A 17,825-nucleotide genomic window follows, 5' to 3' on the forward strand; every position below is an offset into this window, starting at 1 on the left:
GCGGCCAAGGCCCAGTAATCAATATTTTATCAACTTCAAGTTGATCATCATAATGTGGCGCCTCGTGGCGATGAATCAAACTCAACTTACAACCAGACAAAATATGGAACACTTTTTTCCACGCAAGAGAGGCTCCAGCAATGGATAGAACATAGCTCATAGAATTTGAGTATTTAAGGAGGCATTAAACAAATTTTTAGAAGAGAGATAATCTCTTTAGGGCAATTAGTAGTAGTTAATTTTGCAATCATTTTATGTTTAAAATTACGTTTATTTTCACTTCTAAATGGACAAAAAAAACCAATAGAATGAGGATTGCTCTGAAAAGTGTGAAGGCACATAAAAAAACTTTGGTTATTAAATTTTTTTACCGCAAGTCTCTACTCTTTGCACGCTTATTTGGCCACCCTGTACATCTTATGACTAATTATGTGATTATATATCAATCTTAAATTGATCATCATATTGTAGTATACGCTTTGTGTTTCTTTCTATATTATCTAAATATTTCTTTTTTGATTATTTTATACAATCTGATTTTCTTCTTTTTTAGGTTTTCGTGCTTGAACACGTTATGACAAGTTCATAGCCAGGTTGTAGCTATTTTTAAGAACAACTCATGATTCTCCATTACATCTCAACTCGCAGTAAGTGTTTCTTATTTATTACTTTTGTCAATTTTTAAACATTTTATTAACACATTACCAACTATGCGCGATTTAAATCACAATTTAAAAAGTCAACCCTGATTTTTTAATTCTGAGAAGTAAAAGTAAAATTAAATGAATACCAGAGAGAACTTTATAATCCTCATAAAATGCAACATATCAATATAGTCTAGTGTTAGTTCTAGTTTTACACCATGAAGTTATCAACCTTTTCTACCTTTGGTTTGAAATGTCAACCTCAATTTTGACGTATTTGTAATCGTCATGAAGAATCCTTTGAAATGAGTACCAACACGATATATTTCATTTCAATATTAATGAAGTTATGGTCAATTTCCGGTTTGAAATGTCAATGTCAATTTTGACATATTCGTAATTTTATCAAAATGTCTTAAAATAAACATAATTTTTCATAAAAACCGAAAATACAAGAAATAATCTCAAAAATTAAGGTTGGTATTAATATTTAAAAATTATGTTGCTAACTTTATTGTTGCCAACTTCAGGTTTAATATTTTTTATTCAAACTTTTTTGTTTTTCGAGATAAATGTGTCATGTTTGGGTTCATTTTAAAGGTTATTTAATAAAGATTGCGAATACATCAAAATTAAAGTTGACATTAACACCATGAAGTTGTCTACCTTTGGTTTGAAATGCCAACCTTAATTTTGACGTATTTGTAATCGTTATGAAGAATCCTTTGAAATGAGTACCAACACGATATATTTCATTTCAATATTAATGAAGTTATGGTCAATTTCCGGTTTGAAATGTCAACGTCAATTTTGACATATTCGTAATTTTATTAAAAATGTTTTAAAATAAACATAATTTTTTATAAAAAACGAAAATACAAGAAAAAATCTCAAAAATTAAGGTTGGTATTAATATTTAAAAATTATGTTGCTAACTTCAGGTTTAATATTTTTTATTCTAACTTTTTTGCTTTTCGAGATAAATGTGTCATGTTTGGGCTCATTGTAAAGGTTATTTAATAAAGATTACGAATATAATAATAAAATTAAAGTTGAAACTGTTAAAAAACACCAAAATCATCTTTAATGAACTAAAACTAGAACTAACACAAGACCTAGAGGCCGGCAATATCTCGAATTTTCCTATTATAATTTTTGCTTAAAAGTGACCACTTCAATTTGAAAACACTCCTCCGAATTAAAAAATAGAGTATAATAAGTATTGAATGTTGAATAAGCGCAGTTAAATTCCGAAAGAATTACTTAGTTGACGTTGTAACATCAACTTAAAATAACCTTCATAAGATAAACATAGATAACGTTAAAACAACATATACATAACAACTAATATTTAAAGATTTCTGCATAACGGAAGAAAAATCTTTCTAAATCCAAAGATTAAAACAAAAAATAGAAACTGTTTAAGTGAAATAATTCTTGATGAATTAAAAAAATCAAGGAAATAACTTTCGAGTAAGATTTCTTATCAACAACAAAAATAAATATCGATCTATCTCGATGTCTAAACCAGACATCTGCTTTTTTTTTTATTAATAATCGATTCGTTTGCGCGGTTTATCGCCGTATATTGTACGATAAAAACGATTGGAAGTGATTACATAATTCCGAGAGGAGGGGAAGGAAAAAAATAAAATTCTTTGCCTCGCAAAAAAAAAGTGTAAACACATTTCGCCGGCCGGCTTCAAAAACATTTAAATAGAGTTATTTTTGGAGTGAATTTTTGGCAACCCACGCCTATATTTTTTTTAACCCAATTTTATATTAATTTATAAAGGAAGTTTTAGGGGGAATAAAATGAAAGAAATAGTTTAATTAAAAAAAAAACATCGATATATTTCACATTTTGTACATAAAAAAAGCTTGAGACGTCCGCGATTTCCGGACCTGTTCTATCACAAACGTTATTTTTAACCGTTACAAGTATTTATATATGAAAAAAAATGTTACTTTTTGTTATGATATAAAATTGTTGATGAAATTAATTTGAAAAAAAATAATTATTATATCTTAAAACGGTTATATCACAATAAATTGAAAGAAAGAGACGATTATTATTAATTATTATTATTACAAATATGGAGAAATCTTTTTAATTATTACACAATCAATTTTTTTTGCAACTTTTCTCCGTATAAGTACAGCAGGTACCACGTTTTTTTAAAAAATATTTTCAATTTTTCTCATTATACCGTATTCTTCTTATTAATATAATATAATTTTTTTATATAATACGTAAATATGTGCTGATATATGCATATTATTATAATATATTCGTATATATCACTGGGAGTATCACGGATTTTATAAAAATCCTTAATATTAAAAAAAATTTAAACAAATAACACGTAGAATTAATAAAAAAGTTACATTAGTAGCCTCTTTTAAAAGATAAAAGTTAAAAAAACGAGATCTATTTGTTACAAACTAGATTAGAAACAAATAAAAATAAGTGAAAAATACTGAAAAAATATTTGTAAAGTTACCAACTATCAAAAAGAAAGAAAAAAGATTTTTTTTCTTAAATACGATTATTAATTACGATTTTTCTCTCTAAAATCTAAATCACGCTTCGCTTTTCTCATTAAAAAAATCCATTATATCCTTAAAATTAAAGTACTCATCCTCTTTTTACTCAGAAAACGACCGGTACAATTTCTTCTTAGTCAAATCGTAATTTGGACTAATCATAATTGTGCCACCACGAGTTATTTTCTTAATAAACTGCGGTAAAAAGTTCCAACCGGTGGTCGATTGCTTCAAAGTGAGAAAAACCTCGAATGTTGACGTCGTCGTCGGGTCGCATTTAATCGTGCATAATTTCCGGCATTCTTCGGCCCCCTCGAAACTCAAATACAAGGTGCACCCTCGAAGACCGTAAGGTTCGCTATCTGCTTTTTCTAAGATATCACGAGCGATGCGTGGAAGTAAATCGCAAGGTAACAAAACTTCCCCGCACGATAAATGCGTCCCTTTCGCTGCCCTTAATTCTTCGCCCAACCGATCGGATAATGCGGAAATCGTCGATGAGTCTTCTAAATCTTCGCTAACTTCATAGAAGTTATAATTAACATCTATTAAAAACAATTTAAATTAGTTCTGAATCAATTTTTTTTTATTTAATTATTTTTAACTTACCATTTTTATTTTTGAACTCAACGGAGTTATTATTAATGGGGAGCACTTCCATTTTTATCGATTTTCTTTCTTATTTTTCACTATTTTATCACAACCGGCTTTTTTTATGGACCGGTTAACTTCCTTTTGTTAATAAAAAAAATAAAAAATAAGTTGTAAAAGTTTCTCTTTAAAACTAGTAATCTGACTGTGAACTGACGCTACAAAGACCATCTTCAGGGTTATATAGACTCCGACCCCCTCCAACGAACCGATTCGATACGATCTTAACCGACGCTAACCCGAGAGTCGTGGCATACGTGATCTCTAAGCCGTCGACAGCCGGTTCTTTGTTTGGATGGAGTTAAGATCTTTACACAAAAAAAAATTTAATATACATATTAAAAATGGAAATTTTAATAAATTTCTTTTAGTTTAACACTTTTTGTTTGTTACTTTTCATTTGATACTTATCTAATTAATAAGGATATCGAATAAACATTCAAAGATTAAGAGAGTTCTGGTTTTTGTTATATTTCTAAAGATTTAAGTACTTACATTTAGACGGAAAACAGCTGGTCTTGTTGTCACGAAGATATGTAACAGATGATGTTTTCCACTTATCCATTTTATTAATAGAAATCGATGAGATGTTTTTCTTTCTGAAATAAAAAAGGAAAAGATATTAATTTTCACTACAACTAACACCAGACCTAAAACTAGAATCATTCGGGTTTAGCCGTCTTGAGAGACTTGCGGCTAAATCCGAATGTTTCTAATTCTAGGTCTAGTGTTAATTCTAGTGACAGTGATACGTAACGCTAGTTAGCATAAGATATCACTATATTCCATATTGTTATTGCATTAAAAGATAGAAAGTTCACAGAATCTCGGGTTGCCTCAAAAACCATTATATTCCTCAAAAACTAAACGAATTTTCTGCCAGAATCGGCCTCTACACGAGAATTTTATTTTCATCGTCTAATATGATTCTATCAACAATGTAAAAGTAAGTTTTATGCATAATCCAAGACTTATTTAAATTGATCTTACATAACCGGCAGATGTGTCATTACTATCTACTTGGAAAAGCTAGATAATACTTCCCAAAGACTACTTACTGCTTCCAGAAGACTAAATACTGCTGGCAAAAGACTACTAATTGCTTGGATAAAAAAAATACTGTTTCCAAAAGTTATCTATTACTTCCAAAATGCTAGATATTGCTGAAAAAACCACTGCATACTTGAAATGTCAAAATAATTCTTCTCAAAAAGTACTTATTGCTTCTAGAACGCTATATACTGCTGCCAAAAGACTACTAAGTGTTTGGAGAAGATTCCACATTGGTACTAAACAACTACTAAGTACTTGAAGGATACTTACTGCTTGCACAAGACTAAATATTACATTTAAAAAATAACTTACTGGTTGCAGAATACTACACTCCAACTTCTCAGATGACGCTCTGCTTGAAAGTTTGAAGAAAATCCCGAATTTACATACAGCCTCTGCGATGAACCTCATTGTTGGCTTAATGGCTTTATTACTAAGCAAAATATGCGTTGTATTAATATTTATATTTATTGTATTGCCTGTATGGTCTCGGTAAAGATTCCCCATTAAGGCACTGTGTTAACTACAGTTGGACAAAACGTATATTCCAAAAATTGCCACAATATTTGGAATTAAAACCCAGAAAAATCTAGAAAACGTCTAGCTAAACTATCTTCTCCATATTGGTTATACATCCAGGATATATTCCATTTATTATTAAGGTTATATCAAATTCTTTCTCCATTTTCCTATTTTGATTAGTTATATCCCAAGAAAACATTGATGGATAGAGAAAGAAGTGAGAACATTGCAGAATAGATAACATTAATGATTGGGTATGTTCTATAGCTCTTAGGTGCGTCAGTAACTAATTCAAGATTAGCAAACATCTTTTGCAGCCAGGAGGTTGCAATTTTGCAGTTTTTGGTTGTTAACAGTTATTGTTAATAGTTATGAATCTATCTTCAAACGAGATAGATTCTTCACTCCGAAGTTAGCCGAGGTCACTTAGAGGCAATTTTGTCTAGAATAACAAACGTTAATAAATGAGATATAGTGATGTAGACCATTTCAGAAGAGTAAATTAGCATCTCTACAACATACAACTTTCTTGTGTATGACACTGTAAAAATGTTGAAAGTTTTAATTTATATTTTCGAAACTTTTCCTAAAACCAATTTAAAACTGTTCGTAGCATCTAAATTATTTTAACTCCGATGGAAACGTTCAAATCCACGCCTCAAAAGCGCAAATGAAAACAAACTTTAGGTGCTTTAGGCCCGTTTTGTTTACTCTTCCTTTCCCTACAAAAAAAAAAGAAATAAATAAATAAGAAATAACATTTAGTTGGGTGTTAACGTTATTCTTTAAGTGAAATCTTTAAATTTGCATACACCTTCAAGTGCAATGCGGTGTTTTAGCCGCTTTTAACAAGAATGGAACAAAGAGTACTTAATGGGATTCTCTGGTATTGTTTAAGTTTTATCAAAATAAAAATTGTAGATTTGTTTTATACGGGTTACCTATTTATTTATTAATTTTTTTTCTCTTCGTAGTGAAAAAAACTTGTTTTTGGTTTCGCTTGGGTCAAGGTTATTTATCAACACTTCTTGCTTCGTCGTCGTGGTCGCTGTAGGAAAGTTCCACTCGCCTATATACAGAGAGCTTATAGGGACGAAAAGGTAGCAGCTAAACGATCGATTCAAATCGCGTTTTTTAAACGAATTTGTATTATAAGTTGAAATAATAATTCCTGGTGTATAATATAATATAAAAACGATACGATAGACTCGTTGTCTACGTTCGCTCGCTTCTTATCAGAGTGTAAACAGAGCTCTCGGTACAGCTTTGATATCAAAAGAGGAACAAAAAATTAGATTTAGATAAGCGGTAACCTTGAATGATTTACCTTTATGTATTTTCGTTGCTGGATTTTTATTTTTATTGAAAAAGATTTCAATAATCGTTTTTTGATGTTTGACAGTTAAAAATAATTTGACATTTGACAGTTAAAAATGATTTGACGTTTGATATTAATATGTTTAGGGTGAAGTTGGCGTAATTATTAATTTGTTTATATTTAATCAATTTCTTATCAAATCACTTCCTACTAAATACTTAAATAGGTTGCGTTTATTGCCAATTTTTTCAACAAACTCCTACACGTGTAAAATTTTTGCAACAAATAGCAAACAAACAATAAATTGATCCACTCTTTTTCGTATTTGCCAAGAGCAAACTCCCGAAAAACGTGGGTTCTCTCTATTAAATCCCCAAAAAAATGTTTATCGAACATGTTTATTTGCTTTGATCTCGCCTTTTATATCGAAAAGTGTCGTCTTTTCCTTTCGATTCCGTTTCCTTCTTTCCTTGTTTATACCGAGATTGATATTTGCACATCCAGCACGTTTTCAAACGTCCCAGTTTCAATGTTTCTTTGTTCTTGAAATACATTATTATTGGGGACTCTCACCTTGTGCTCCTTCCGTTCTCTCCGGTCTCTATGGTTACGAAATTCACCCTCTCGCCGGATTCAAACATCCCCTTCAAAAAAAAAATCCCAACCCTCGTATTATTTTCACAGCAAAAAAGTAATCAAAAAATATGTTTATGTATGTTTTTACAACGATCAGCATGTATTAAAATAATTTGTTTATGTGTACTCATTATAAAAAAGAGCTGAGTTGAAATTTCTATGAATAACTTTTATGATTAATCAAACAATTTGAAATTACCGCGTTTTTATTTGATTTTGTTTTTGTTAATAGATGGCGCTAAACTACTTATAAACGTATCATAAATTAATTCATATATTTATAATAAATTAAGGAGAATTTATGACTAAAATAGGGAAATAATAATAATAATAATAGGGATATCCAGCAGTGAACACAGAGGGTTGAGTGATGATGATGAATTTAATTTATAACCTAAAATAATTAGATCAAATGTCAAAAAAAAATGACGTTTGAAGTTTGATGAGGTTAATTTTTTTCTTGATGGTTTTAAGGTAATTATCATTCAATCGGTTCATCCCCCCTTACAAAGTGTATTAAATCAGTCATTATGGGACAAGAGGACATAATAGACGGCAGTTCGTTTCATTAACATAGAACACGGGGGCCCCACGGTCGTTTACCTCCAACTCTCGGGCAAAAATCTCTTATGCAACCGTGCGTTCGCGTTCGCGGGGCCGTTTTCTCGTCGACGACAACGTTGTCGTCGTCAACCGGTTGGTCTTTTGATTCTCAACCAGATCCTTCAGGAAACATAAATCCCATTCGTTATCTCGAAATAGAAAAATCGAAAAACGAAATTTTTTTTGTTGCCGCTTTAAAAAGAGGAAATCATATCCGAGATGAATCGATCGAAAACGGACGTTTATTTTTGAGGGCGATCCCGGTTTAAAGTGTATGCGACGGATTTAGAACAATGTACGGCGTTAAACAGGAAGCGATCCATTACGTGTAAATAAAAAATAAATAGATGATTGTGTTTATAGTAAACGTTTACGTAGTTAAAACTGAACTGAAACGAAAAACTCAACATTTTTCTTTGTTTGACAACTAAACTAACCTAAAAATACAATATTTGACGTTTAATGGAAACGTTCTAAATTGACGTTTTAAATTTGACGTTTAAAATGTGATTTGACAATTAAACTAACCTAAAAATACAAAATTTAACGTTTCATTTGACGTTTAAAATGTGATTTTTATTTATATGTATGTATTTTATTAATATTCTTAAGATGACTTTGTTGTTTATTCGCATTCGATGCGTATACGATTTTAAAACGTTACGACAGCATACACCTCGCCGTTTTAGTTCGGGTAACGCTGCTTCTAACGCGATATCGTGACTGCAATTTTTAAAAAGTGCCCGTTTGCACTCAACTCGCATCTTTTGCATAATAACAAGAAGACAACATCAAGAAAACAACGCTTTAAACTTCGTTTTTAATGTTTAAAAATAATTTTTACGAGCACACTCCCCCTCAATATACTACACTTTTAAACGTGGCCCTAAATCTGTTCGTTTTTATTAGAGATTAGTGTAAAAGGGAACTATTTAAATTTATTTCTTTATGTTAGGTTATGGTTAGATCGAAAGTAAATGTATTCAGGGTGGGTTTTGTTTTTTAATTGAAATTGCGCCGGAAACAGGATACCAACTACATCGTGTCGATTGCGAAAAAAAGGGGGCCGATTTGCATCGTTAATGATTTCCGGAGTAACCTGTTATATAAGTTTAAATAAATAGATCAAAAAAGAATTGGGTCAGATTGAAATTAGTCCTTCTTATCTGAATGATTTTGAATTAGTTTCTTTTTATTTTCTCTTGTGAGCACAATTACAACGTTAAAACCGCAAAACCAATTCGCGACAGGAAACCCTCCGGTAATGTGTTATAAAAAGTGAAAAAGCGACCGACCGGAAGTCAACGATAATCTAAAAAACCTTTTCAGCACCGATAAACACCGATTTAATCGTTTTGTGGCTTTTAAACCTCCTCAATGACTTGCAACGAAATAAAAATTAATAAAAATATTTTTTTTTATAGAAATGGGAGATCTTAAAAGATAAGGTTCTAGATGGACACCTGTGATACGTGCCGTACAAAACGTTTCTACTTTATAACTCGTTTCTTCTACGCCCCGGGGGCAAAGGAGCCACTCCCGGCGCTTGATGCCGTCGCTCCTCCGCCAGATTTAAAAATAATTAAATCTCCGAGGTCAGAAAACAGAGACAACGCCGGTAGAAAATCAACTTTCTCCGTAACTGGTGTGGCGCCTCAACCCAATAAACAAATTCAAGAAACCAGGTATTTTATATTAAATTTCTTTCATTGAGAGTTTTGATTCATTTTGATGCATAGCACTGAATGGAAAATACCCATTCGTGGGAAATCGATTCACATTCACAAACATGCGCAGAACCTTTGTCCTTGTCCTTGCGAAAATCCCTAACCAACCCCAACAAGCAGCAGGACCTCGGCAACCGAGTGCTCTGTTACCATGCCACCAACTCCCCTCTTCTCCTTTTAATCCCTTCACACAAATCACTTCAAATTCACTTTCATTTCTATTTTATAACCTAAATAGGTTATTAATTAATCTTGTTTAGATCCATTTTATTGTTTTTATATAAATATAAGATTAATTTTTTTGAAATTGAAAAACAATCGGGTATTAAAACGCCGCTTTTGAAAGGTTCAAAAAACCGCAATTGGGTCACGATCGCGTTGCCGCTTCAACTTCGTTGTTGAAGTCGATTGGTTTACCGAGTTTGCGTTAGAAACACGATTTTAAATAGAAAACGATTTTTAAAAAATCGAAAAATTAATATATAAATTATTTAAATAATTAAAATTGAAGTTTTATCATTTGACAGTTAAGTTGTCAAAGGTGGAAATGTCAAATTTAATTATGTCAAACGTTACAAATTTAGAAATATACAACTAGCGCACTCTATCAATGGAAATACAAACTTAATTATTCATTTATACGTGTTTTTAACACAATAAATTACAATCAATAACAGAATTAATAATTAATTATATATAGCTGATGGTGTTTGCGAATATTTATTATCTTATAAATCATTAAATTAATTAGGTGGTAATTTTGTTTATTTAGGGTTGGTATTGATTAAAACTAAGCGTAAATGACAGTTCTTCGCGTCATTATGCATAATTTCGCTTTTAGTTGTTATGTATTTTTTTGTTTAAGGGATCAAGTTAAAATCGCTGTTATAAAAATGATTATTTACTACTTTAAAAAGGAAAAATACATAAATTAATGGTTATTTCCAAATAAAAAGATGATTTTTAATGTAAAATTGAGTTATAAACTCAAAAAAGATTGATTAAGTTTTAAACTGATTCAAAATGTCAAATTGACATTTGACAATTAAGTGAGAAATTCATTAAAATCGCTTTCTAAATATGAAAATTTTAATAAAACGCTTAATTTTAGGCTAGGCACACAATTAGCAAATAATTTTGATTGATTTAAATTTTTTTTTATTTAATTATCAATTTTATCAAATCACTTCCTACTTGAAAATGGTGACACGTTTATTGCCGATTTTTTTCAATAAATTCCTACACGTGTAGAATTTTTACAACTAATGGCAAACAAATAATAAATTGATCCACTCTTTTTCGTATTTGCCAAGAGTAAACTTCCAAAAAACGTCTATTAAATCGCCAAAAAATGTTTATCGAAAATGCAATATTTGCTTTCATCTCGTCTATTATATCGAAAAGTGGTATCAATTCGTTTCATTTTTTCATTTTCACATTTACCACGTTTTCTAGTATCACAATTACTATGTTTTTGTTGTTTTTTGAGACTCCCTTGTGTTCCTTTCGTTCTCTCGCTCTCTCTATAGCTAGAATTTAAAGATATTAGTAACTCCAGGAAAAAGTGAAAAGGAAATTGTACATATAAACCAAAAAATAAGAACATGTCCCAAAAATAATTCATCTAAATCTTTTTGTAACCCTAACTCTACCATCCTCTATCTCATATACTAGATTGTAATATTTTTTTCGTATTTTTCAGCGCACCAACTCGCACAACACAACTCGACCTCAATTTTGTGGAACTCACTCTACCTTTTAAAACTCGACAATTTTGATGGTCCACCAATTGGTCGCTTGATTTGATTCTATTTAGTTTTGTGCTATTTTAAACCATTTTTTTTAAATTTTTGCGACTTCTCATTATGTTCCATTTAGCCGTTCCGTATTAAACGTTAACTCATCGCAACGATTTTACCTTATTAAGCCGAGGTCGCTTGCGGCCGAGGCTAAAGTTAAGGCATAGAATTTATCATTTTTTCCTTATTAAGCCGAGGTCGCTTGCGGGCGAGGCTTAAGGATTAATACCATAGCAACCTAAAATTAGTCAATAGATTGCAACGCCTCGGCCACAAGCGACCTGGGTTAAAATTAAGGCATAGAATCTGTTACTTTGCTTTATTCAGCCGAGGTCGCTTGCGGCCGAGGCTAAAGTTAAGGTTTAATTTATCATTTTTTCCTTATTAAGCCGAGGTCGCTTGCGGGCGAGGCTCAAGGATTAATACCATAGTAACCCAAAACTAGTTAATACATTGCAAGTGACCTCGGCTAAAGTTAAGACGTAAAATCCGTGACTTTTTCTTATTAAGCTGAGGTTGCTTGTGGCCGAGGCCTAAGGATTAATGCCATAGTATGGCAAAGCAAGTGTATGGAGAAATATTCGACACGTATATCGTCCCCTTTCTCACGTAGTGACGTATCTAGCAAAAAATGAAAAGCGTCCACACCATCTCACGTAGTGGCGTATCTGAATTCCCAACACAATACTAGGAATTCGTTAATCTTGTACTGTCGTATGTGTTAATATTTTTTAATTTTTTCTCACGTACTGACGTATGTCAGTTAAGACGGTATGTGTGAATCTAGCATGCTTAATTGGCCAACAGCATAAATATGGCGTATCTGTCATACGATTGTTGATATTGTGTTCAATTGTGTTCACGGTGTAATTTGCACTCATATTGTGCTCTGTGTTTTTTGATAATAAAATTAAAAAATGGATGTACTTGTACAGTGGCGAGACAATAGTAAAAATGTGGTTGCTGCTAATGAATTACAAACCGTAAACTGTAAAAATTTAACAGTGGGATGTTCGGTGAAGATGTGTTACGTTAAAAAGTGGTATTACGGGAAAGTTCTGGACATTCAGACGGTCTCTGAGGATTCACATAGTTTTGATTCAGAAGATGATGTACCACTAGCTAATCTAAAGCAAACACAAAATACAATAAATTTAAAAGAGACTGAAAGGACTAACCCAATCGACAGCTGCGATGATATCAGTGAATTTCCTATATATGATTCTGATGATGACCCTCCATTTGGAATCTGTGAAGCTCACAAATGCACAGGAGAAGTTTTTGCGGCATGCCATCCATGCGAAGTTCTTTTGTGTTTCCGTCATTTTATTGAGGAGAGAGATTCTTGTGAGCATGGCAAAGAGCAAAAATGTATCCAAGAGGAATTTGTAGTTGAAGGAGAGGATAGAGAAGAGGTTACACCTCGAACTCAACGAAGTAATGCGCAAAAATTTGCTAAAAAACAGAGGAATTTAGGTATATCTTGAAAAACAATATTACCGGTATATCACTAGTACCTTCTTAAATTTCTTTCTCAGGTAAGGAGTACATCAGCTCTACTACATAGAAAATAGTTCCTGCTAGAACCATGAAAACACGGTGTGACAGTGTAGTATGTAAAGCAAAGGGTAAGGAGTGTTGCGAAATTAGTGAAGAACAGAGAAAATGCATATTCACTGATTTTTTTGCACTTGGTAACCTTCACCTACAGCGTGAATTTCTAATAAGACATATTAAGGTCTCAAATAAGTTTCGAACAACAACGAAAAATGAATCACGTAGAAAATATACCTTGAAATACGCACTGAGCATGGATAAGAAGCCTCACGTTGTCTGCAAAAAAATGTTCTTAAGTACCCTAGGCATATCTGAAAGAATGTGCAGAACAGCCCTGAATAAAGTAACCGACACTGGTGTTTTAGAAAACGAAAAACGAGGAGGAAGGCAAAGACAACGTGAACATAAAATAAAAGAATCTAAAATGCTAATTGAGATTAAACAGCAAATAGACAAATTTCCACGGATGGAGTCACATTTCTGTAGGGCGAAGACATGAAAATTATATCTTCACCCAGACTTAAGTTTGAGTAAAATGTACACCTTCTTTGTGGAAGAATTAGAAAAACAGGGACGAAACCATGGAGTACCTAGTTATGCTACTTATCGAAGAGTCTTCAAACAACAAAATTTATCGTTTAGTAGCCCTAAAAAAGACCAATGTTCATTATGTTTTACTTTTCACGAGGGTGATGAAAGTGTGAAAGAGAATCTGAGAGAAAGGTATAATCTTCATACTGCAGAAAAAACAGCCGTTCGTGCAAAGAAAGCAGTATGTAAATCTGAAGCTCAAGAAAATCCGTACATTTTATGTGCTGTTTTCGACCTTCAACAAGTTATATACGTCCCCATATCCAAAGAAAGTGCCATATTTTATAAAAGCCGCTTATCGACATTTAATTTTACTGTTTATAATATTGCAAATAAAGACTGTAATTGTTTTTTTTGGGATGAAGCAGCTAGTAGAAGGGGTTCTTCGGAAATCGCTACTTGCATTTTCAAGACTTTAGAAGAATACAGTGAAAAACAAAAAATAGTGAAAGCGAACCTTTTCTCTGATGGGTGTTATGGGCAAAATAAAAACTCTATAATTGCAGCAATGCTGATGTACGCAGTTAACAAATTTTCAGCGTTGACCGAAATTACTCTAAGCTATTTCGAAACTAACCATGGTCAGAACGAAGGCGATTCTGCTCATAGTGCAATCTCTAAGGCTATTGCCACAGCTGGCAGTATATTTATGCCTTCACAGTTACACCCAGTGATTCGGTTAGCACGAAAAAAGTCTCCTTATAACGTCATTCCAATGACATACAAAGATTTCAAGGATTTCAAAGCTCTTTCGAAAGAAATTCGAATATTAAATGTGAAAATATCCGAATCTGGTAAACGCATAAAATGGACTGATATTAAGGAGATTCAAGTGCGAAAAACTGAACCTGATAAGTTGTTTCTTAAAACTAGTCATCTTGAGAATACTTACGACCGCATTCGTCTCAAACGTTTACTCAAGAACCCTTTGGATTTCCCTGTCGCTGCTTTGAATAAACACCCAATAAATATTTCAAGAAAGAAATTTGATGATCTTGTTTCGTTATGTAGAGGAAACCATCCAGTTGTTCGCATTCCAGAATGTCAACAATTTATTTTTAATTTACCTCATGAAAAAAATAATTGAGTTTTTGAGTTCGTTTTTCATTAATTCTTGTTTCTGTTTAGAATAAACTTTAATTAGGTATCTAATGAACATTTTTTAATCTTTAATTATAATTAATTATTATTATAGATAAATATTTTTGCATATTCCGAATTAGTTCACAATAAAACCTCGTATAAATTGTGTAATTTATTTTCATAAAGGGAAATAGTCTATGGCGTATCTGATATAATGAATCTGGTGCAAAGTCACGTACTGACGTAACTGCATATTTTTAACAAAAAAAGAATAAATTATGGGTTATATTTCCCATTTGACATAGACATCTTTAATAGCAACCTTCTAAATCCTGTTGTCCAAATTTAATAACCTCATCTTTATTATTACTTGTGTTTTAATAAGTTATGGTTATAGAGTTTTAGTTTTTTGCATCTCCTGTAAAATTGTGTGCATGTCAGATACGCCACTACGTGAGAAAGGGGACGATATCGTCATATTCCTTCCGATTTTGAAGATAAATTCGATTATTTTACGAATTATTTTTATGATTATTGCGAAATCATGTCACTAGGGGTTTTTGTGGTCGCTGATGACGAATATGATGTCCGTTTTCGAGAATTCAAAATGGTGGACAAAGAAATTGTACACCGTTGTTAAATATTGCAAAAACTGCAATATTTAGCGGATTTTTAGAAAAACTGTTGTCAAATTTTTTTTCAGTCTGGCCAGTCCAAGAATCTAACAAAAGAACAGAGTTTTCTCGGGTGTTTGGTAAAAAAACGTTTGTACAATTTTTTTCAACGATTGGTCTAAATTTACCAATAGCCTCTTGCAGAACTATTAATAAATCTTCTCTATAAATCTCCGTTTGGCAGAATAGTATAGCTGTCCGCCAAAGAATTTAAAGGTTGCGCTAAACACTCGACTTTCAATAATCCTTTTATAGCAATAAGCGTGCGATTTTTATTTAAATTAAATCCCGATTAATTAAAAAGCACCCTAATGGGATGAGAAAGAATGGGACTTCCCTAGTGTTACTTGTAAGTCAAAATGTTAGCCTCAAAACAAAATTTAATTTGTATTTTTAATTAAAAAGATATATTGTTTTTTTAATAATTTAAATTTCAAAACATTTATTGTTCCGATAACATTTCTTGTTTTAACTTGATATCCAAATCTAATATTATCATCTTTTTTTCGTGTTCTTCTTCGTCCCTTTTCCTTTTCCTTAATATTTCCTCTCGTTCTAAGACGGTTTTCTTTATTTGTTCACACATCAATTCGGTTTTTTTCCTGTAATAATCGTCCATCATTGATTGGCGACTAGTTATGTGACGCAATTTTTTCGAAATCGGCGGTTTTGGTTTACGGTATTCCAACGTACTCCAATTCTATAATAATTATTTAAATAAATAGATCTTAAAAACAAATAGGGTGATAAAATCACCTTTTTAAGTGTCTTATTTTCTGCAGGTATGATTGAACCCAATTGAACGTTATTATCCACCAATCGTTGTAATTTTTCCGGTTCGATAATTATATCCTAAAAGATATTAAAATTTTAATATAGAATTAAATAATTTATGTGGATATTACCTCAGATGTTCCATTATTATTCGTTATAGTTATCTCGGTATCCTTTATATCTAATTCTTCCTCATCCCATACTGAATTCTCTACAGAATTTTCAGATACACATTCATTTAGCGTTAAAGGATCTCGAGATGTATCAAAATCAATGATGTGGCTTTTATTGATTATTCGTAACACCACATCCATCACCGGGTCTTTATTTGTATTAATCGATGATGGATCTGCAATCGTTTTTTTCGCTTTCATTTTGAAATGGTCGTATTTAAATTTTAATTGTTGAATCGTCCGTTGAGTCTTACTCTTTGTATTAAACGCGGATTCGATTTTAATCCAAGCTTCGTTCTAAAATGTTAAAAATGATTTAAAATTCTTAATATGTTTCGAAATTAAACCTTTTCCGCGTTTGTGATTTTGTCGGTCATTTTGCACTCGATTATATCTTTAAATTTTTCTATCTCTAAAGCTAAATTTAATTCTTCTTCTTGTGTAAATTTACTACTCCTATTTCGGGGCCGTTTAATCTCACTTTCGTTACTTTCATCACTTTCATTTTCTATTTTAAATAACGTTGGGAATAAATCAGTTCTTATAGCTAATGGCTGTTTCTCGGCAAGTTCTTTTTTAGCGTTTCGCTTGATGTTGCAATAAAGGTGTCTTAAACTAGTCATATCGCGGGGTCCACTCTCAGCTTGAAAATCTCTTGTGATATTTATCCATGCTTCCGATTTTCTTTGAAGCGATGTGGTATCGTTCATTTTATTATCAATTATAGCTTTATATCTCCCAGTTATTTCTATAAGCGCGGCTTTTTCCGCATTTGTAAAATTTGGGCATCTTTTGCCTTTCATATTAACCTAAAAAATTTTTAAAAATCATAAGAGAGCCATCTCTGAGTGGGGGGTGGAACTAAAATAAAATTGTTGATTTTATATCCAAGTTAAATTAACGCTCACATTAATGAGTTTATTTTTTTTATGAAATTGTTGTAAAATGTTTTTGGTGTTAATATCGATTAACTAATTAATAAAACAACAATTAGCGGCAAAAAAATTAACTTACCTGTTTCTCTGAAAACACTACGATCTGTTAAACATCTCCATTACCAACCAAAAATAAATTAAATTAGCAACCCAATGCACAATTGACACATATAGGTTAACAACATGTTAGTTAATCGAATATATTGTTCTATTTATACAAAATCGAACCAAACGGTTTGATAATCATCGATTAACTAATCCCGTGATTATCAAATTGCGTAAAACCGAACGAGGTTAACCCAAAATCATCTCAATCCCACACCGGATGACAACGACGCTTTATGTGTGATGACCTTGAGTTAGCGATCGAATATATCGCGAGTTTAATGTATTCGTGGGGTTGATACATTCGTTAATACTCGATTCCTAATCTTTTTATCTTCCCCACTTTCAAAACACCACTTATTTTTAACACTTTAATTAACGTTGAAAGTTATGTTGGCAACACGTAGGTGGTAAACCTGTCGATTAGACTTTT

General features: G+C 31.8%; 3 protein-coding genes across 9 annotated transcripts in view; 1 reads left to right on the forward strand and 2 right to left on the reverse strand.

Annotated features, from left to right (window-relative positions):
• LOC111426525 (uncharacterized) overlaps positions 1 to 15,385 on the forward strand; it is a 40,670-nt gene extending 25,285 nt beyond the window's left edge. For 4 of the 6 annotated variants that reach the window (XM_071196146.1, XM_071196147.1, XM_071196149.1 and 1 more), the window contains 3 exons: positions 554 to 647; positions 9,399 to 9,659; positions 11,404 to 15,385. In XM_071196146.1, the coding sequence (XP_071052247.1) occupies positions 13,593 to 14,735 (1,143 nt within the window). In that variant the 5' untranslated portion in view covers positions 554 to 647; positions 9,399 to 9,659; positions 11,404 to 13,592 and the 3' untranslated portion in view covers positions 14,736 to 15,385. Of the gene's footprint in view, positions 1 to 553; positions 648 to 6,429; positions 6,518 to 9,398; positions 9,660 to 11,403 lie in introns of those variants that run through there. The other 2 variants (XM_071196148.1, XM_071196151.1) reach the window with 2 other exon arrangements.
• On the reverse strand, positions 2,473 to 3,999 carry LOC111426523 (protein scylla-like). Its single transcript, XM_023061075.2, has 2 exons — positions 3,801 to 3,999; positions 2,473 to 3,736 (listed from the first exon to the last, which is right to left on the reverse strand). Exons 1-2 carry the CDS (start codon positions 3,850 to 3,852, stop codon positions 3,294 to 3,296), a joined length of 495 nt encoding a protein of 164 aa, XP_022916843.1. The 5' UTR covers positions 3,853 to 3,999; the 3' UTR covers positions 2,473 to 3,293.
• Positions 15,386 to 15,778: 393 nt separating the features above from the next.
• On the reverse strand, positions 15,779 to 17,805 carry LOC111426522 (uncharacterized). Of its 2 annotated transcripts, none has more exons than XM_023061073.2 (5): positions 17,367 to 17,805; positions 16,700 to 17,161; positions 16,311 to 16,649; positions 16,162 to 16,257; positions 15,779 to 16,105 (listed from the first exon to the last, which is right to left on the reverse strand). In XM_023061073.2, exons 2-5 carry the CDS (start codon positions 17,153 to 17,155, stop codon positions 15,848 to 15,850), a joined length of 1,149 nt encoding a protein of 382 aa, XP_022916841.2. In that variant the 5' UTR covers positions 17,156 to 17,161; positions 17,367 to 17,805; the 3' UTR covers positions 15,779 to 15,847. The 2 variants fall into 2 exon arrangements, with proteins under 2 accessions (XP_022916841.2, XP_022916842.2); XM_023061074.2 differs by having other exon boundaries at positions 16,700 to 17,213.
• Positions 17,806 to 17,825: the final 20 nt, after the last annotated feature.

This window comes from Onthophagus taurus, chromosome 5 (assembly GCF_036711975.1).
Source record: "Onthophagus taurus isolate NC chromosome 5, IU_Otau_3.0, whole genome shotgun sequence".
NCBI lineage: Eukaryota > Metazoa > Arthropoda > Insecta > Coleoptera > Scarabaeidae > Onthophagus > Onthophagus taurus.

What these genes read in the sequence shown, in the direction of transcription:
- LOC111426523 (XM_023061075.2), bottom strand. Translation starts at nt 3,852, where the DNA reads ATGGAAGTGCTCCCCATTAATAATAACTCCGTTGAGTTCAAAAATAAA. An exon ending in TGAGTTCAAAAATAAAAATG is followed by an intron (nt 3,737 to 3,800) that starts GTAAGTTAAAAA and finishes TGTTTTTAATAG; the next exon opens with ATGTTAATTATAACTTCTAT.
- LOC111426522 (XM_023061073.2), bottom strand. Translation starts at nt 17,155, where the DNA reads ATGAAAGGCAAAAGATGCCCAAATTTTACAAATGCGGAAAAAGCCGCG. An exon ending in ATAATAATGGAACATCTGAG is followed by an intron (nt 16,258 to 16,310) that starts GTAATATCCACA and finishes AATATCTTTTAG; the next exon opens with GATATAATTATCGAACCGGA. An exon ending in AAAATAAGACACTTAAAAAG is followed by an intron (nt 16,106 to 16,161) that starts GTGATTTTATCA and finishes TAATTATTATAG; the next exon opens with AATTGGAGTACGTTGGAATA.